Source organism: Hirundo rustica, chromosome 2 (genome assembly GCF_015227805.2).
Source record: "Hirundo rustica isolate bHirRus1 chromosome 2, bHirRus1.pri.v3, whole genome shotgun sequence".
In the NCBI taxonomy this organism is placed as follows: domain Eukaryota; kingdom Metazoa; phylum Chordata; class Aves; order Passeriformes; family Hirundinidae; genus Hirundo; species Hirundo rustica.
In genome coordinates, this window is record NC_053451.1 from 57358084 (window position 1) to 57379209 (window position 21126).

The 21126-nt window shown below is 37.1% G+C and overlaps 1 protein-coding gene across 3 annotated transcripts in view; it reads right to left on the minus strand.

Annotated features, from left to right (window-relative positions):
- Window positions 1-488: 488 nt before the first annotated feature.
- The window catches only part of DGKH (diacylglycerol kinase eta), a 71267-nt gene continuing 50629 nt past the window's right edge, over window positions 489-21126 (minus strand). For 2 of the 3 annotated variants that reach the window (XM_040056478.2, XM_040056479.2), the window contains 8 exons: window positions 19971-20084; window positions 19547-19681; window positions 18288-18454; window positions 17015-17120; window positions 16081-16173; window positions 11790-11909; window positions 11279-11387; window positions 2428-3816 (listed from right to left, as the gene is read on the minus strand). In XM_040056478.2, the coding sequence (XP_039912412.1) occupies window positions 3764-3816; window positions 11279-11387; window positions 11790-11909; window positions 16081-16173; window positions 17015-17120; window positions 18288-18454; window positions 19547-19681; window positions 19971-20084 (897 nt within the window). In that variant the 3' untranslated portion in view covers window positions 2428-3763. Of the gene's footprint in view, window positions 3817-9753; window positions 9885-11278; window positions 11388-11789; window positions 11910-16080; window positions 16174-17014; window positions 17121-18287; window positions 18455-19546; window positions 19682-19970; window positions 20085-21126 lie in introns of all 3 variants that reach the window. The other variant, XM_040056476.2, reaches the window with a different exon arrangement.

Consider the following 21126-nt stretch of genomic DNA (forward strand, 5'->3'; position numbering starts at 1 on the left):
GTTAAGGGGAGAGACATAAAAATGTATCAAAGAGAATTTTCACTTGCCATCTTATTAAAAAATTGATATTTGAACCTTCTTTTCTTCGAAGTATTGCAAAACATTCCAAACACCTACAACCATGAGTTGGCTTGATTTCATTCCGTTTCTAAAAACAAAGGCATGAGGCTTTATAAAGACAAAATTTGCATGACCTAAATCAGAGGTTGCTACAGCAGTCAAATACAGTGAGCTGAGAAAATCCTGTTTGAAAATGACAAAACATCAACATACATTTAGCAACCTGCTGCCGTTTTAAAACATGCAGTTCTTTTATTCCTCTCTCTGAGTTGTAGAGCTTTCCATCTCTATGAATATCAGCCACTACCAAAAAAAAAAAAAAAAAAAAAAAAGCAGATTACTCTGCATTCCTTCTTTCAGGCTTTAATGTATACTGACCATGGAAATCACGTGTATTTGACTGGGGAAAAAAAATTAATCCAGTAAACTTTGTATAGGGATTGTCTTGATAAATCTGGCAGGCTGAATCAGGCTCCACAGGATGTTGTTTTCTAAGGAGCTAACTGCTTTTAGGGATGTGTTTACCTTAGTTTTGTTGAGATATTGGGACCCGAAGCACTTTTTACAGCAGGATTAAATTAAGGAGAATACAGTTCATTAAAAAATGCAGCTATTTATGTACTTAGTTCTAGGAGCTGAGACTTTTACAGCAGTAAGGAAAAAACCCCAATACTTAGAATAATCATGAGAGAGTAACACTGTGTTCAGTTCTTCAGAAAAGCCACATCCCTTAAACACAGTTAAAACCCACGACCTCCACAGAGAACCCCTGTAAGAATATTTTGAGCCTCCTTGTCAGATGCATTTGCACTTCATAGCCAACACTAGTCTAAGGCATAGAGTTGCATAAAATTTACTCTCCTGGGCATCTAATAAATACAGCATAAATGATACTTACAGTTTTTGTTGTTTCCTACTCACGTGTTTAAAAAAACTGCTTAGGACAATCAAAGTGAAATTCTTTGGTGGTCATTTAGAAAAATGATCGTTGATCAGTTGTCCTATACTGAGGTAATTTGAGGAGTGCCATAAGAAAGTTGTGTTACAAACAACATTTGCCCATGCTCCCTGCCGAAAAGCAGGTCCCATTTTTTAATATACTCAGTGTAGACCTCTACAGTGACTTGAAGAGATCTGGTTCCATAACCCATCTTAATGCGTTACAGACAGCAAGACTGAAAGTTGTAAACAGATTGCAAAGCAGATTGTATCTTACAATCAGGAAAGTAAAGGAAGTTCTGCTATGTATTATGGCCTTGAATAGACCAGAAGATTAGCTATGTTGTCTACTGTAACATCAATATGCTAAAATGCTGACACATGTTAAAATACAGTGTAGCTAATGGAGAACCAAAGAGAAAATGAAATAAAGCTTACAAAGATTTGACGGATGTCACCTGAACATCTTTAAAGGGGTGAATGCCAAGTACATTAAAATAAAACCAAAACCAAGAAACTTTCCATTGTTTGCCTAACTTTCCATTTTTTGCATATGGTTTTCATACAACAGCCTGAAAATCATATCATTTGACAAAGGCATTTTGGTCTGGTTTTTATGCAAAACCTAATAGAAAATAGCCTTTTACTTTTGTTTGTTTACCAGAACAATCATTACGTCCACAGAACTCCCAGAGTGGTGCCTGTGGGACCTAGCAGCAGGATCACAAAGAACTACAATAAGATACAAATCCAGCCTGTTTTGTTTCTTTTGATTTTTTTTCTTCAATAAAACAATGAGGATAATAGATTTTACTTTCCAAGGGATGAGTCCCATCTACTTGCCATGGAACAACTCCTGTCATATGCATGAGAAATGGAGGGCAAAACCAGGATGCAGTACTTGACATTGGTCCCCTTATACAAGAAAATACGTTTTGGTAAAAACCAAGTGAGACCTTACTCTGCTGCCCATGAGGAAAACATAAATAGATTTTAATATACTCTTCAACGTGCAAGAAACATCAAAGCTACTTGATTAATTGAAAGCTAAGTGTTACTTGTGCTGCAATGACACATTGCTAGGAACAGTAAGGAGACAGCAATTCCGTGCAAGTTTTCTGGCAGGTGGTGCAAAGTCATCCCATCTCAAACATTTAGGTAGAATGTTTTGGGGGGGGGGGGGGGGGGGGGGGGGGTAGATATCTGAAATTTATTTTCTGACTAGATTAATACTTTTGTGAAAAGTTAACCAGGAAGTTTAATTATGAACCTGTTTCATTCAAGTTAAGTGTAAATAACCTTACAAACTCTGGTCTAGAGCAATTTCTAAAGATGGTTTTAATTTTTTTAACCTGTTTACACCCGTGGATTACTGCCTTGCATGTGATTCATCTTCACATGCATAGTCTAAAACCTTAGAGTCTGGGGTCTTTTAATTTTTATGGTCTACTGATGGCGGAGTGCTGTCAAGAAACAAATTGATACCATTTTAAAGAAATGCACGCAGATGCATTTTTAAATTAATAATTAATTAGCAACGATTAAAAGTTTACCCCACAAAAATCAAATCAGCTGCTACATTTTAAATATCTTCTAATGCACGATAAATAAAATTAAATTTTCCTTTAAGAAAATTTCATTAATATTTAAACCTGCTTTTGAACAATAGAATAAATAAAACCATTAGTGCCTACAAGTTCAAATATGCTACAGATGTTTAAGATAACTGAATAACTACATTAAAATGCACCATGAGGATATCCTTTACCGTTTTCCATGCAGGAAGCCAATTGATGTTTTTGTGAGGTACCGGTCTTTCAAAAATTCTCATAAGTTAGTTACCTGATAAACCTTCTGTACATGAAATATTTAAAAATCTAACTGTACAGTGTTTCAATCATATATACTCTGCGAATATGGCACAAATGCTAAGTTTCCACACCCACACACCCTTTGTCGTAGAGCACATTTTAGGCATAACACAACACTGAAGAATAGAAAAGTGCCTGAAACTGGAGGGGGAAAAAATAAAAATAATAAAAAAAAAGACACTCAAGTAGCAATAAATTAAATCTCATTCAAACCAATAAAAAAAGTTGTTCAAGTGTTTAAAGTATCAGATGTGTCATGCAACAGAACAACAGACAATTCAGGCAGGCACACCATGCATTATAGTTTGCATTCATGGTATCACAAGGTATCTCTCCCCTCTCCTGCACGGCCAGCGAGTGCTGGATACCTGCGGCACTGCCAGGCTCACGTGCTGAATCTTCCAAACTTCCTGGTCTCCTGCACAGGAGGTTTTACAGACCTACGCCTCGGAAGGATAACCAGATGACCTCATGCTGTACAGTGGCATCTTGCTGCAGCATAAAGAGAGGCATACTGAGCTGCATGTAAGCAAAGCAATCGTTTCTTGATTATATTTTCCAGTCAGTGCAGTTCACCATCAACCAATCAATTTACCAAAGTGGGCTTATCCGAACTGGCCAATTTGCACACCAAGAAAACATCTTCGCAGAACATATCACCTTTTCCTTTTTGTTTTGGCACAAATCCTTTCGAACTCTTGCTGCAAGTTCTTCACCACACAAGAATTCAGAGATGCTAGCCTGTACAAACACCAGTGCTTATTCTTCCATAAACCACAAGGACAGCCAAGTGCCTGCAACAGCTTTGCTTCTCCAGCAACTTTCTCTTCTCTCTTTAAGAAAAGCACCAGCATAACTACACTTCAGACAAAGGGGTGTTCTTGCTGAGCTCTTTAATTCCCTGGAGAATTCGCTTCATATGGCCCACTTTCGTTATCCCCAGGTCCTACATAAAATTTAAAAATAGAAAAAGAGAAAAAGAGAAGAAGAAAGAGGGAAGTTTACTTTAAAAATGGAAAAAGCAACCACATCGGTTATGATCTATCCATGCAACAGATGTCTAGAAATGTGCTCACTGTATCAACACTAACCAGGAAGTGAGAGCAAGAGCTGCTTTACAGAAAGACTGCTTCGGGCACACAATGAATCCCTCTCTGTCTGGCTGACAAAAGATTACTTACCTGTAATAGTGACAACCCAGGGCACTTCAATATATGTCAAAACCATCTTTGGCTTGACTTCTAAAGACAAACACCTTTCACAATTTCTGGCGAAATAAAGAGAACAATCTCCCCCTCCTCTCTAACACAGCAATCAAATGCTTGGTAGGATGTGATGGGTTGGAACTTCTGTCCAGCCTTGTCACTTGATCTGAGGCCCTATGATGTCTGCTTTAATCAACAAACACACATATCCCCAGTTTCTCAAGGGAAAGTGGATGTAATGGCTACAGGCATGTAGGACAACTTCCCTTCAGAGAGCAATAGAAAGAGTAAGCATTTGTTTTTCATTCCAAAACGGTTACATCTCCTAGCATGGATGTTCCTGATTAGAGAGCTGGAAGAAAAATTCTCAGAAACATGATAGTCATATCCCAAAGGAAATGTAAAAAGCACAAATCTCCTTGTAGCCACTAAATCATTCACATCAGCTGAAATGTTTCTATTACTGGTTTCCAGACCCGTCTCTCTACGCAACAGACAAGAATTTTTTGTAGCAAACTTCTTCCTGTATTAGTAATAGCTTCAGCAGCATCCTTTTTCAATTTTGGCTGGTCCAATGATCAGAGAAGCAGAATGGGATGCCTAGCTGTTCTAATGATCTCCCACCACACTAATGAATTTTCAGCTCAGTTTGGTGGAAATCTGCTTCCCTTATCTGTAAAACTCAGCTATGAAAAGGTCTTTAAAATCCATGTGTTAGTGGTGTTGAGCAATCACAGAGTCAAACACTAATTATTTGTAGAATAAACCTTATATAAATAGATTGTGGTTAAATAACTAAAAAAAAAAAAAAATCAAAATAGAAAAGTTCCACTATTTTTCTGAAACAGAAATAATTGCATTTTAATAGAAAGAATTTTTTCCATTACAAAGACATTAAAAAGAAGGGAATGTTATTAGGCAGTTTGAAACAAAAAATTTTCTCACAAAGAGTGGAAAATGAAACCATATATTGTACGGACTCTACGCAAAGGCTGTATCTACATTTCTACAGCTACAGAGACCTCAGAAAATCTGTGTTCTGTATTACTTTGAAATGTTAGCATGCATTTAATTTTGGAAGAAAGGGGTGGTAAAATGGGCATAAATTAATTATTTTATTATAAAGGTAGCACAGCCAAGATTAAACAGATGGTTTAATTTTCAGATAGTTAAGGCTGAATTCTGGTTGTGGTAGAGAGAAGAAATACTTGGTTGTTTCTTCAGTTGAGAACTATCAGCCCTATGGTCATCCTTTACAGGACATTGGCACAAAGGTGTCAGCATTAAGGAGTTCAACATTTGTTCATAAAAGTTCCCAAAGCAAGTGCTTATTCATAAACTACCTAAAAACTCCTCCTGATTTTCCACATCAGATAAATTTATATGTTATTTTTGCTAATAGTCATCTCACTTATAAACAAATGTAGTACTAATTTTTAAGTCAAAAGAGTTAATGTAGGTAGCAGTCACATTCATCCTAAAATGACAGTAATATTTATAATTTTCTATTTCTGTAATATTGTCCTTTTATGTTAAACTTCATTCTCAAGTGAATTAAAAAAAAAAAAAAAAAAAAAAAAAAAAAAGGACTACTAAAAGTAATGGAACAGCCCAGTTGCTATGTGTAGGAAATTCTACATAAGGGAAAACCCATAAGGATACTTTCCAAACCACAACAAACCACACAATTTAAAGGTTAAGAACTTACAAATTCTTCAGAACAAATATATTTTCATGAGTAGAACTTCTGTTGGGTAAGCAGCATAGTGAGATGCTGCCAGAATTCAAAATCAGAAGAAACACATTATGAAATTCTCAAAAAACTCATGCATTTTCCCCACCAACCTTTGTAAAGCATTTCACAACACCTTCGATTAAGAGGCAAGAGATTTTGGGTTTATTTTTGTTCCAGCTACAGCTGCTGTAATACATATCAGAACACCAAGGCTCAAGAGCCACATCAAAAATTTTGGGGACCCCTTTCTGCTACACTTCCAGGAGGAAAAAAAAATCCCAACCAACAACTCAGAATTTTTATGCTTTTATAATAGTTTTTGGTTTGGTGGAAACTAGAATTTATAAAGTCATGACACTAAACGCTATCTGGTATTCTCAGTTTACTGCTCATGCAGAAAAGTTTGCTGAAATCCTCACATTTCAGACTAAAAGGATCTGCTACTTCAGCTTATCATGCACCATTCAAAGAACAAGATCCTCAGATATCTCTGCATAATTGTGCATGCATAGGTTTCATCATTCTCTATATAATCTGTACATACCAAATTGATGTCTAGTTAACAAAAATTCAATTTGACTAAGCTAAAGTTTTGAAGAAGAAACTCTAGCCAGGGTTTGAAGGAAAAAACTAGCCTTTCTTTTTTCCCAGATATGGTCTTAGAACTACAGTATCACCTCTCCTCCTGCTCTTCCTAACTACTGTGTCATTTCCTGGACATTTTTTGGCTAAATGTACCACCACTAGCAAACAATTTATGTAAGAACTCCTTAATAATAACATCTTCCAAATGCAAAATCTACCCTACTTGCATCCCCAGTGTAAAAAGCCATTTGGCATGTCTGAAATCTAACAAATCTTACAAAACTTTTTCCACAAAAGAACTTTTTCAAAACATGCTACTGCAAAACACAGGGATGAAGTGTCACAGTCCTCAGCATAGATTTCAGTTTGACTGGCACTGATCTGTGGCATGGAAAGCCTTTCTCCAAGGAAAGCAACATTGCCATGGATCTTTAAGGAGGAGTCATCCCCTCGTCCTACCAAATGTGTTGCAGGTCTGATTATGACTAAGTTGCATGCATAGTAACAAGGTTATCAATGCTAAGAATGCCAATATTTATTTTAGAAAAATTGGTCTCGTTTTTGATCAGTTAGCTTGTAAAATAAGGTAAAAAAAAAAAAAAAAAGTGTCACACCAAGCCCTCTTTCTACAGTTTCTGCAGAATAATTAAGAATTTACTGCCCAGCCATTCATCAATCAAAAGAAAATCATATGAGTGCAAATTTTTAAGATCCCCCTAAATGAAATCAGGCATAAGAGGATGGAGAAAGGTCATTACTGCAAGGACTGGGTGGAAAGAGGTATTCTGGTTCTTCATCTGCCAGTTTCCACACAGAGCTCCCTGAGAATGGGATCCACAAGCTATGCAGAAATATAAATTAGAGGTGCCCAGTTCTTCTGTCAGCATATCCATCTATTCCAGTGATGTGTGCAAAGGAAGACTGTTTCATCAAATCCTTCTCCATACAGCTTTTTATCTCTACTTTTCACCACAGAAAGAAAGGTGGGCTCAGAGGATTCAATTAAAACAGGCAGCATTTTTTCCTGCTGCAGACATTAAAGGCAATAGAGGCAAATGTATTGCACATGAGTTAGGAGCTCATGTATCAAAGGTGATCTCCTTTAGCTTGTCAGGAAGCACAAGGCTTGGAGTGGAGGAGAGGCTGTAGACAGATTATAGCTTGCAAGAGCACTGAAGGCTCATCTGCACACCTCAATAGCCAAAGAGAGGAAAGATTCACAGGGCAGCTTGTGATGTGCTCCTCGTTTCCCTAGTACCACATTACACATCCTGACACCAATTCAGGTCACTGGCAGAAAACTGCAGGCTGCCAGAGCCATCCTTAATTGGCTCCCTGCAGAGACCATGTCCGCTAATGAGCAGGCTGGGCACTAAACTCTGCTATGCAAGTTCAGTGCTGTTACACAGACTGCAGGCTGGGCACTAAACTCTGCTATGCAAGTTCAGTGCTGTTACACAGACTGCAGGCTGGGCACTAAACTCTGCTATGTAAGTTCAGTGCTGTTACACAGACTGCAAGGCGTGCCCGGCCAAAAGCCTGGCCCGGCTGATGGACGGCACTGATTTGGAAGCTCCCAGCCTGTGCTAACGAGCACACGGGGCGATTCTGGAGCAACATTTTGGTCAGCTTGGGACGTGCCCCTGGCAACCTGTGTAGAGCAGCTCCTGGTCCTACACGTCTCCAGGCAGCACTGGATAGAGGAGACGGTAGGCTCTCTGTAGGCCCTCTAAGAAAAGTCGTTAGATATTTCATAGCATAGACCTTTGTGATGGGATGTTATTTACACTGAACCAGCATGAGCCTTAGCAACAGGGAACTGGTTCATAATTACCCTGCTGCAGATATTTACTTGGTTTAAGTGCCACCCCCTGGGCCTGCAGTCAAATTGGTACTTAGGAGAAATAAGGCACGGCCGGAAGCCATGTCCAGTTTAACACTGATCTTACCCACCATCATCTATTCCAACAAGTGGGACCTTTTAATTTTCTTAACCTTTTAGTAAGCCTATGCGTTCTGTGATGTGGAGTTTCTCAGTTGAATTTTAAGTTTGCTGAGCACCCATTTGGAACAAGGACTTTAAACACGTATCACTGGAACACTGTGATGGATTGCTTGAACAATCTTCTATTTCTAAATTTTTGCAGGGAGGGACTGTCCTGAACTGCCCCTTCCTGTCAGAAACTATCCTGAAAGAAAGGAATTTAACTTCCATGGAAATAAGCTTAGGCAATCTAATATCAAAGAGAAAAATAATACACAACAGCCAAACAGATTATCTCAAACACAGCTATTTTCAGCAGCTGCTTTCTACCGCAACAGTCACACAATGCAAGCACTACCTTATAATACCAAGGTTTCACACTATATAAAAAACATCACATAAAATAACACATTTGTATGAAAATATTCTCTCTACCTGGAGACTACTGCACTGTGGGTAGAACAATGACTTGCACTCTAAATGTAAATGTTTGCAATTTATACAATATCCTATTTCCTCTCTTACGTGCTAAAAGCAGTTGCAAAACCCATTACCAAGAACTCATTACTACTGAGTTCCTGGAAAAAGTAATTTAATGAATCCCCAAAGATATAGCCGCTATTACATATAATGGATGCACTTAAGTCATTCCTGAAAAGGACCAGCAAGCTCAAATAACAGCCTCAAACTGCTGGATAACATTTCTCCCTGCAAAACTCACCTATCTGACCTCAGAGGAAAAGGGTTTTACAATGTTCGAGTCAAAATAAAATACTCTTTTTAAAAAAATCTATTCAGCCAAAATCAGAGGTTGGTCACCAATAAGAAAACCTATTTTGACACACAAACACCAACGCCACATAAGCCAGATACTGCAATTTATTAAGCTGCTTATCTCTCTCACACCCACTATATGCAGTGTATACACAATAAATCACATGGAGCGGATCAGCCCCTGCAGGAGATAGATTCAAAATTATTATGACCACCATCAACTGATCCATACTGATCGTGTTTAATGGAAACAGTGAACTCTTGAAGAAAACATTATATTACACAGATACCACTAAGATAGCAAATGTGCTTCTCCTATGCCTTCTGACATAAACTGCAACACTATCATTTTACATGAAGTGGAAAAACAAAAAAAAAAAAAAAAAAAAAGGAAATTTTGAATCACAGATATTCTCCGTTGTGAGTTCAAGTCAGCACTTCAGAAAGTCAGGCCCAAGGACAGCGCAAATTAGTTTATTGCATATTTGCACAGTGTAAGCCAAGCTACAAGCAATGACAAGTGCAGGGAAAGAAGAAAAGTTGGTTCTTGTTTTGTCAAAGAAAATGGTCAATAGCAGAAAAGTAGCACAAAGGAAATACCTTAAGATCTCGCCTTTCCAGGTGTAAAAGCTCAGAGCCTCGGATGTCATGGCTGATGAAGATTTCTTTGTACTCTCCCAAACTGAGCAGATCCAGCCAAGCAGCAACTTCATCTGTGCCCCATTTTTGAACTACCAAAGTTAAGAGCAAAACCCCCTTAATTTCTACATGCTCAAATGCATCACAAGCAAAGGTTAGGCCAAAGAGAGTGGAAAACAGAGTAGAATTGCCGTGCTAGCAAAGGGAAAGGTTAGAGGTGTCTTTTCCACAAAAACTGACAATTTCCTTTTTACATGCAGGTTACAGGTTAGCAGTTAAAACAAGAAAGTATCTAAATAAAGTTAGGGTTCTTTGCTTTGCAGCCATGCTTTCAGCTTTACTCCAGTTCCTTCAGTAAAGCCTTTAAAACCAAATGTCCCAACAAATTCACATTAAACCAGCTTAGGATCAGTGACGCAAAGTCTAATGTTGTTCTGCTTTATGCCATTAATTTATTAGTAGTCATCCAGGGAGAGGAGAAGCCTTCAAAAACTAATTAACATGTAGAATTAAAATAGCAACCATACCTCAAATATAGCAATGGCAGCAAGCAAGTCCAGTTTTAATTAAGATTCTAGTATTCTTAATTAAGACGAAAAATACTCTTTAAGCTACTGTGTTACACAGGCCATTAAGAAGCTCTCTGTAAAACATTGTTCTCTAAGGTTAGTTGCCCACATTAGTCCCATTAAGACCACATATATTAAAAAAAAAGTTATGGTACTTATTGCTATAATTTTGCAACTCCATTTAATGCTGACCGCTTCACTTTATAATGAAGAGAAATCTGAAGCCCAATCTGAAACTTAAATTCTGATCAACAACTGCAAGATTTTGCAGATTGTGATCAACCGTTTGTTTAAAGAATAAAGACGTAGAAAGAGTTTTAGGACCATCTAATCGCAGATGATGTCCTGGACATAATCTTAAGGAAGTAAGTGCACAAATAAAAATGGGAAGAGAGGAGGGTGGAGTTTGTTCAACTTCTAATTAAAAAATCAGTTTTGACTCAGGATTTTTTTGTTTGATCTGTATCACTTACTGAACCTGTAACCCACCCAAAATTTACGAATAACTGGTTAATTAAAACCAGTGTGATAAAAGTTATTTCACACCTAAAACTAACCTGAAAATCTGAATTGGAGCTTCACTGGGAAACAGTGTGTTTACCCATGGCTTTTATGGCTATGAGTAAATCAAATGTAACCACCAGCAAAGACACAGATCCTGTTGCATGAAATATTTTCAACTTTTGAAATATTTTCACAGTAGTTCTTTGGTTCACTTGGGAGTATTTGGGTCCTATTGAATGCTTTCTAAATGCACTGAAAGACATATTTATCCAAATGAAGATGCCAGGTAGCTCAGGTGCTTTTCACTTTGCCTTTAGTCTTAGGTAAGCCATGTCACCTCTTACCAAAAGAATCCCATAAAGTCACATTTACTGCAAATGCTACTACTTTTCTTGCAATTTCAAAACACATACCAGGCTGAGGGCTGGTCTTATGCTTCTGAATTTTTTCTTTTTTAAACTTTGGCACTATACGAAACACTGTACTTCTATTGTTTCTTTTAGCATAATCCAGAGGGGGATCCTGCATGAGAAAATAAGCATCGTTACCTTCAATTAAGAGAAACCTACAGTTAAATTATATGCTTGTGATGGTAATTCATAGTTAATCTCAAAAAGTAAGATCCAGATTTACTTCTGTAAAGAATAATGTCAGGATTTAACTCTATACATGTTTGAATTATTCAATATAATGTAAATATATATGTTTCATTTATTTATTTATCAGTCAAAACCTTTACATTCACAAAAGGGAATAAAACACCAAAAAACCTCACTAAGCTTAGAAGGTTGTTCATAGCAGACAGAAATGATCCAGCATCACTACTGAAAGTGCCTCAAGAGATCATGAAAAATTATGATTTACTTTTCCCTATCAAAAGAAAATTAAGTTCAGTTAAAATCAGAATGTATTAATCAAACTTACCTCATCATCATTTGGTTGAAAAACATAATAAAGCCAAGGAATCTCAGCAAGTTTTCTCAATTCTATTTCCACACTGTGCAAAGCATCAGACAACAGTTCTTCATGGGGAGCTTCTAACTGCTGTTTATAAACAGGCCAGAAAAATAGGATTTTTAGTTTCATGAGATTTAACATTTAAGTCTAGATATCTAAGTTACCACACACAAACAGATGACTACTTCATGGTGAGTGTCAACAAATGGTGAAGACAAATAATCTTCCAAAATTAGACTTTCCTTCAGAGATGTGCGTCGAGACCACCCTCGTACTACATTTAGTATAGTCCCAATCACAAAGGGATGACTGAGACAGCTGAGACTTCCAGTGCAGACCAGCTGGGCATAGTTGTCAATCACTGTCAACCTTCACTACGCTCCTGAGTGTTTACAGAGCAAGAGTTATCTGATAACACCACAATGAGGACACACTAGAAATGGAAACCACCAACAGAAGGGAGAGAAAACCTGATGACAAGAGCAAGCGGCTGAAAAATCTTTGTATGAAGAGTGGTGTAAAAAAATTGAGTAGATGGTAATAAGCCTCAGTTATTTTTTTGCAAATGTCTTCAGATGGTAGATTGCTCTCTCATGTTCAAGTAAGAAGAAATGGATCTTGCTGAAGACCATTCCCAAAGGTCTTCCAGTGGTGATATGATACCTGCACTACCCGTTCTAAATAGGTGAGATGGAGCAATAGGCACTACTGCTGGCTGAGGGTGGAAAGAACTCCCTGGCAGGAGAAAAAAAGACAAGGACATCAGTAAAGGCCAAAGGGAAAAAGAAAGTGGTGGCTGTGTAAAAACATTGGGACTTGATGATACACGTGAATTTGGCTCTATTAAGACTTTGAGAACCCCACGGAGATATCTGTTTCTTTTAAAACTCCAGTCCGAAAACTGTTCTGCAGCTGTTGTGTTGAGTGAACCCACGTAGAAGAGGTAAGGCAGGCAGCTGATCCCTTGAAAAGCTGCTTTGAGCTCAACTGGGATTGTTGAAACCCCATTTTGAGGTAAAGAGTTGAATCCTAGACCAAGTTGTTTGGAATCATTAATAAGGAAATCTGAACATCTATTTCTGTCTTTAAAGTAAAAGTAGTCCTAAAGCAGTGAGAATATCCTTCTGAAAAGATCTAATTCTTTTACATCCTAGTGAATGCATTTTTCAGACGGAGTTGTAAGAAAGTCTTGGATCTCTACTGCTGGAAAAAGATTTTGTCATTGTTGGAGTTTGGTGATAAATTTATCCTATCTAACAAAAAAGTCTTTTCTTTGCTTCAGTAGTCTGCATATGTTCCCATCTTTCAAAGGAGATACCATCTTTGGTAAGATCTTACTGTCTAGTATAGTGATACTGGAAATATACGCTTACTTTGCTATCATGTTATTTTCTCCGCTAAAGCTCAGAGAATTCATTGTCCATAAGCAGACTTTGATCTTTCTTTTGAATTACCTTTTCTTATTTGTCCATTTGAACAGCTCAGTTAATTTGGAGCACAGGGAAAGAGCCACTTTCCTTTGAAGAAGTTACAACTTTTCTTGTGTTTTCATTTCTGAGAAATTACTTGTCCAAGACATTACTCAAGTCATCTATTTTCTATAAAAGAATGAAACAAAGAATTCTATCTTTCTCAACATGTACTTATCTAATGGCTTGATTCTCAGTGGAAAACACTTTGTTTGGGGACAAAAAAATGCTCATCTGACGGTGCTCCTGAAATAAATCCAAAATAATAATTCTGGCACAGAAAGAATCAGCTATTCAAGGCAAATTCTCCTCCTACACCATCTTGGAAAATCTTATTTCCAAGATAAAAATTCACACTATGAATGAAGAAATAAAAATAAAGGATTTTTCAATTCCTTCTCTATTTAAATTTTTGATATAAAAAAATTTATTTCATATAAAACTTAGATAATTTTATTCAGTTTAAATGAAATAGTCTGTCATACTTTTGCCTTAAGCATATGAAAACTGTGCTCTGTTCCAGACTGGAAATGCTTTTTAAAATTAAAAAATGGAAACAGTACCTTTGGAAAGTATCTAGACAAAAGATAGTATTTTGAATTCTTTCCAGATTGTATTCCAGCCATAAGCATCTGAAAGATTCCACAAATCAGCTTCATTGTCCCATCTTGAGAAGTCTGGTCTCGTAGAAGATGTCCCTGCCCATGGCAGAGGAGTTGGAACTAGAAGATATTTTAAGGTCACATCCTCCTCAAATCATTCTGTGATCCTATGTTGTTATCATTTCACTAAAAATTGTATTTCACCATTTGTTGTGGTTTAATGCTTCTACTGTTGTATGAACTTTGTTAATCATAGTTCTTACAGGAGCTGGAAGGAACCACAGACTTGTTTTATTTACAGTTTATTCCTATTCCTCAGGAGGTGTAGCAGCCAAACTCAATAGCCAGTAAATGGCAACCAAAGAAGCAGCTTACCAAGTGTCCTAGTTTAGTTGCTGGCTGGGGTTAAACCAAGTAGTATAAGCACCAAAGACGAGTTACTGCTCTCAAGAGCTTTGATCACAAGAAAGAGGGATGTGGGAGAAGACACCAAAAAAATAGAGGAAAATATGAAAGAAAGAATGTTGTTGTCAGAGGAGAAAGATCCTTAGGAGAACAGTTTATGATCTTAGACTTCATCTCTCTCTTTTAATAGAATGAGGGACCAACAAACAGGTGACTTCAGCATCTATAAAATACATGGCAATAAGGTTAACCAGGGTGCCTTGTTACTGTGACAGTGAAATACTTTTCCAAGCAAGCATGATATCAAATGAGCATAATGGACACCTCTAGAATATTATCTTGGTGCCTTCCAAATCACCTGTTTATTAAAAATAGGGCCTGATGTAGCCTCATGGGAACATTTGCACAACTATAATGAGAAGCAGAAGTACAACATGTAAGAATTCAGAAACAGAAAAATGAATCAAATCAAAGCTTTGGAGCCTGAACAAGGGCCCAGTTCAAGAACCCAACGAGATCACAACCTACTGCAGAAAAGGTAATGTTTCAATGGGAAGATTTCCATATTATTTCCAAACTGGCTCAGTAAATTTCACCAGTCTTACTATGGCAGCACTGACTTAAATATTTATTTTCTCCTAATTACTTTAGCAAAACAATTTAAATTAAAAAAAAAAAGAAATCTTTATTTTAATCCCCTGCTAAATCTGAAATATATGGGATTAGCAGTAGCAATCTGGGGGGGGGGGGGGGGGGGGGGGGGGGGGGGGGGGAAATTCCCTTTTCTTGGACAAAAATATCTAATGAAATAACCTTCCATTTGAAAACACGTAAATAAAACATGTGAACCTAATCTTTGACTATTTCTATAACTTAAACAATTGTTAGCCTTTAGACTATATTCACTTTTGATTACTCTAAAACAGACTCATACCATTTATCACTTGTTTTAAAAGGTATTTGAACCTGCAGTAAATTTTATATCCTAACTCAACTAAATTAAAATATTCCTACTAATATCCATTTTTAATTGCACCACTTAAATAAACAAGTTAGTAACAAATCTGCTTTTGAATCAAAAGAAAATGTAACTGCTCCGACTGAGCATCTTCTTAATGTAAAACTGGACCAGCATAGAAAACCTGACATCTTTCTTCTCTTCACAATGTCAGTAGAGAAATTTTCTAATTATACATCCAGATACAATTGTTGAGAAATCTTCAACAACAAGTCTTCAAGTACCATTAGGGGTTTACTGAATACTTAGAAGTTAAAGATTGTAAAATAACTCCTGACAGGTATTAGAACAAGAGTGGTATTACCTGCCCAAATTCGGTCTGTAGAAGCTGATTGTACGGGTCAAAACAGCTCCTACCCCAGGCTCTCCTTACACTCTGAGGATGGACACATAATAGTTCTCCAGAAGTTCTCTTAAATGCTGTATCTCCAGAAGATAAATCATCTTTCTCTGACATGGGTCTCCAAGGCAGCTGAGGGTGAATCAGCCTCACAAGGATACCTATTTCTCTCTACTGACTATGAGCAAGAAGAGTCCAAGCAATGACTTAGCTACCTGAAGTGAGGCAAGATGGATGCCAGCCTAAGAGAAGATTTCAAAACTCATTCTGATCCAACCACAAATGCAGTGTAATCTTCTTCTATCAACCTTGCAGAACTTCTTGCACTGTGTCCTCACTTTGGTACTAATTTACAAAAATCAGCAAAGAACAAATCACAGATGATCTGAATGAAGGAATAAAACCGTGTGCTTTGTGACCTTACCAAAGGAACTCGTCCTACAAGCAGAGATTCTGTTTCGTTGTGTAAGGCCTTCACATTGACAGCTATCTCCGTGGCAGTGTTTCTGGTAAGGCTCTGGGGAATAAGAAGCATAAACATTCTTTGAAGTGATGCAAGTCAGGCTGAGAATAAGTACTTTCACCTTACAGCACAGATCTTAAGTGCCTTCTCCTAGGAGAAACACATCAGTTTAGCTCTAAACTGACAACCTGTTCAGAACTGAAAATAGAAACCAAAAATGTAGTATCTATTTACTGTCTTCTCCTCCACTTCATTTAGTATGACATTAATACAATCCTGAAGATCATCAGGTGATCAGCCACCATATCAATCCCTACTGTCTGCTGGACAAAGGCCAGAAGAAAAGTTGTGAATCTCATTTAACAATGACTATTGATTTCAATTTTTCACCTTATCCTCAGAAGAAGCAAGCTACTAACCATACTTCAAGAAGCAAAGGTCAACTAACATATTTACAAATATGTGTCAATTTAGGTTAGATATTGACAGCCTCTACCTAATTAATCATTTCTGGGTCCAATCTCTGAAAATATTCAGATTATCTAGTGTGAAGAGAAAAACCAGGAAACTCATTTCCCCTCACAGCCCCTTTGCCTTCTCTGTATAGAACTTGGATGGCAATTAAGCATGAAAATTTCTGTGAAAGCATCCACAGAAATTTTCCTTTATGTAGTAACAGATCTGGTTCAGCCTTTGCTGTGCCTCCACCTCTCTGAGACTATGCCTTCACAGGACCAGGTGGGGCGGACACTGGTGAATGCAGAAACTGCATCTTCTGCTTTCTCATCCAACTTGTTTTCAAAGTGGGGACAGGGAGTACAATACAGCCCCCTTGACACAAGCTTGTGCACCCAGATGTTATAGCCTATTTACATAAATCTCTGTTCTTCTTTACCTCAGGAAACCTTGGGTTGGCTTTATTTAATGCATGTGAACATGCATTAACAGCATGAGCAAGCTCCTGCTCCAGGAGGCCATGTACTTTTGCTGCTTCACAGATCCTACAAAAAAATATTTAAAAAGGAGAATAATATTTCTTAATTTCTTTAAAGAATATTTCTTGAGTACACAACTTCATCAGATGAGAAAATATACAAGAACGTGTTTCACAAAACACTTAGAAAAATTATAGTCCTTTATAACAAAAAGTGAAACACAAGTATCTCTTCAAGCAATATAGCACCTTGACGAAATTATATCCATCACACAGATTATTTATGATGTTACAAAATACTGAGATACATTTATTTTTCTTAGAACACTAATGCTGTGGATTAGTCCACAAAAAAATGGACCAAAAATGTTGATCCTATTAATTCAAGTAAACTATAGAGGAAAACTCTAGCATTTTGCAGTAACTTACTTGAAATTACCTTTAAAACCCTTACACCTATTTCAGCAGGCATATCCTTCAGATGTGACATAAAAATTGTATGCAATCATTTAAGATTATGGGGGGTCCAGCTGTAACAACAACCTCCAGACCATCTTTAGAACAGTAAAGTTTTTAAGATGTCTTGGGTTAACTTCACTTTAGGTAATTGATAAACGAAATTATTTGTCTATGACTGCAGTATAAAGAGAGTACGTAGCCCTTCCTTTCTTATATTAATGGTGATTTAAATGCTAAAGATAATAAGTTATTATGATAAAATAAATAGCAGCTTTATAAAATGTTCTGATTTTTAAAAAAGCTTTTCTTTATCTCAGCCCGTATGAATGACTGAAGTGTCCATCCTGCTGACTTCAAGAGTTGACTTCTAAAGGGTTTTTTCCAATAAATCCCAATTATATTTTTGGTTTCTCATAAAAAGAGAAGCTTCAACTTTTGCAATGCTTTCCAGTTTTCCATTTCTGTTGCTACTTCAGAAAGTTGTTTTTACAAGAGGAAAAAAAAAAAAAAAAAAAAACCCACCACACTAAAAAAACCCCACAAACCCACATCAATAAATTTTTTAAAAATACATAGGAAAAGGACACAAAATGAAGTTGAGCCTTAAAAATAAAATATTTTTTTAAAATTAGAAAAAACAAACTAATATAGTGGCAACAATACTTTAATCAAAAAACCAGGGAAAATGTGCACTTCTAAGTCTCTGTATGAATTTGGATTAATAATTCAGTCTTGGTGTCTAGGTTGCTAATCCAACTTTTTAATTTTACTGTACCTGGTAATAAGTTCTTCTGCAGCTTGTGAGCACAACTGGATCTGTGCAACTTCTTCTTCTGTAGCCAACTCAACGGCTTGCTGAGGGTACAAGGGAGATCGAATGACAGGTTTGCAGGAATCATACTTCTGTTTGTCCTCCCAAGACTTCAGAGTGTTTTCAAAGGCCTAATCAAAGTGAATTATACATTCAATTCACAGCACTTGGGAGTATTCTTATTTATTTAAAAAATTAATTTTACATTTTACATAAATTTTAAATTGATTTGAAATATTAGATATTATTTTAGTTAAAATTAATTTAACAAACACACAAGTGCTTGATTTAGTTTTATATAAATAATAAAACCTGAATAAATAATAATTTTACACCTCAAGTTTTTAGAACTTAGTATAAAGACTAAGTCAATTCTAAAAGTGTGTACTCTGTCTTCTCCCCATGATCTTCAAAATGTGTCTTCCAAACCAATAAGAATACAAAGACAGTGATAATGGGTGTACTCATTGATCTTAGATGTATTTTCCAACCTAAGTAATTCTAGAATTTTGTGATTCTCTAACACAAGCACATTTTGTGTGGATAGCAAGATTGAAATTCAACACTGATACAGAATTCAAACACTAAAAATGGTGGAGAAAACCCGAAATTTACTAAAATAGAGTTCAAATTCCACCTTAACTCCACGCTAAATTCAGGATCCAGCTAGCCAATGGAGAACTGAGGGGCAGTTGTACCTTTAACACAGTAGTCCTAAACAAGCATGAACTCTCTGGTGGCTTTGTGACTAGGTTGTACTTGTGTCTCTCATGTCTGAGACTGGCTTATGGGGAAGAGGGAGGATTGGTAGGACAGAAAGAAATCTGCAGAAAGCTGTTCTGGAAAATGGATAGTATAAAACTTTGCTGTTTATGCAACTATGCTAAAATTTCCAGTATATGACTTGTATAACACACCTAGAGAAAAGGAAAGAAGCAGTAGAAGGGGAGGGAGGGAGGAACAGACAAAATGTTGACTGTTCTTACTATATATTATTAAGAAATTAGGAATAGCACTAATTAAAAAAAATAAAAAAGCTTTGCCACTTACACAAAATAATAATTCTCTGACTCATTACAGAAATTATATCACTGTAAGTAACTGGTATGTATTATATAAATAGTTATAAAACATTTTTATAAGTACAGTTCTATTCACATTATAACCGAAACAAATGATTACAGAAACCAATGTTAGCAATGGTAGCTCTTTCTGCAACATACTCTGTCTCGTGTTAGCATCTGAGCTCTGTTTTTATGTATGATCTTAATAACTCCCGGGGGCTGGATCCATGCCTCTCCATCGACTTGCACTGGAACCCCTTCATCACCAAGTATGGTGATCTTCACTGACCGACACTGGAAAAGAACAAACACGTTGTTTTACAGGGCAATAAATACTGGTGAGACTGACAGGCCACCTGTAATCTGTTGATTATGAGGAGCTGTGGCTTCTCTCCAGAACTGTCTCAGGAATTAAGCTCTCCTATACTTCATTCATCATTGAAGACAATTTGCTACCCGCTAAAAGCAAAACAATGTCAGTGTTTTATTAATGTGTAGGGTGGTGGTCATCAAGAGTCTCGCTACTTGCCAGAATCTCAAACTTCTGCCATCCATCCTGCACGCTTGCAAGCAAGCAACAAACCTGAGCTATTCTGTGGTGCTGCAGTTTGATGACTCTGGACACTGCCATCTGCATGCTGCCAAATACAGCGACAACTTCTAAGATTTTATCATCGAACGATGGAGCTCCAAATATCTGTGAGAAAAAGAAAGTATTCCATATTTGATGGCAAATCCAATGCTTAGATTGCAATGAAATAGAGTCATTTACAGATTTGCTTTCAACATTTAAATGCTCTAACTTCTTTACTGTAGAATAACTACACTGTTTCTCCAAAGTCATAGGACAGTCACAGACAACAGGCAGATATTATTTAAAACAGCAATGCTGATACCATTTGAAGTATCTGAATGACAAGGTATATCCTTCTATAGGAAGGATGGCATGTTTCAGCATGCAGATTAAAAAATGTTTTTCAAGGCAAGATGAAAGGCCAATTGAAGTCTCTGCTTGGTTAATGTACTTAATATCTAAGAGGTTCTTGAAGGTAAGAGAAATAAATGCTTTCCATTCCTTCTCAGAAGTGTTTATCTGTTTATATCCGAGTCCATGCTCTGTTTTGTTTAACACAGCCTTGTTACTGAAGACAATCTTGTTTGTGCTGTGTATAATTGTCCACTGTAAACAGAAAAATCACTTCTGTATGGAACAAATGTCCTTCTGTGCAGACAAGGTGCTGAACTTCCACACGCTCACACAAAGCGCAGGAAGTCTTGCCACCTGGGTGTGCTGCTGGGGAATTCAGCCACAGGACAGATCTCAGGCTGGACTTCAGCTGGGTCTGGCAGGTGATACCATGCTAAGGTCACTTGAGGCTTGACCGTTTCATCTCGATATGCAATAGGGAGCAATGAGGGAGAAAAATCAGCAGGAGAAATCACTCCAGTAACGGGTAGAGAGATCGCTTCTCTGAGCAGTACTTGGACTCCCTCAGCTGGTACCTCAGGCAGAGTAAACTGCATCAGTAACACCTGAGACCAGACTGGAGAAAATCCCAGTTTCTCCATCCGATTTTTTTTTTTCCCCCAGTTTCCATAGAATTTTTTCCATTTTCCCCAGGAATATATGAACATCTTGAAAAGAACCAAGACGGTGATTCTGCTGTTCCATGAGAAAAAGTGTGGAGAGTTCTTGATGCAGTAACTGACATTTACAGAGCTAGTTCTGACATGTGTTA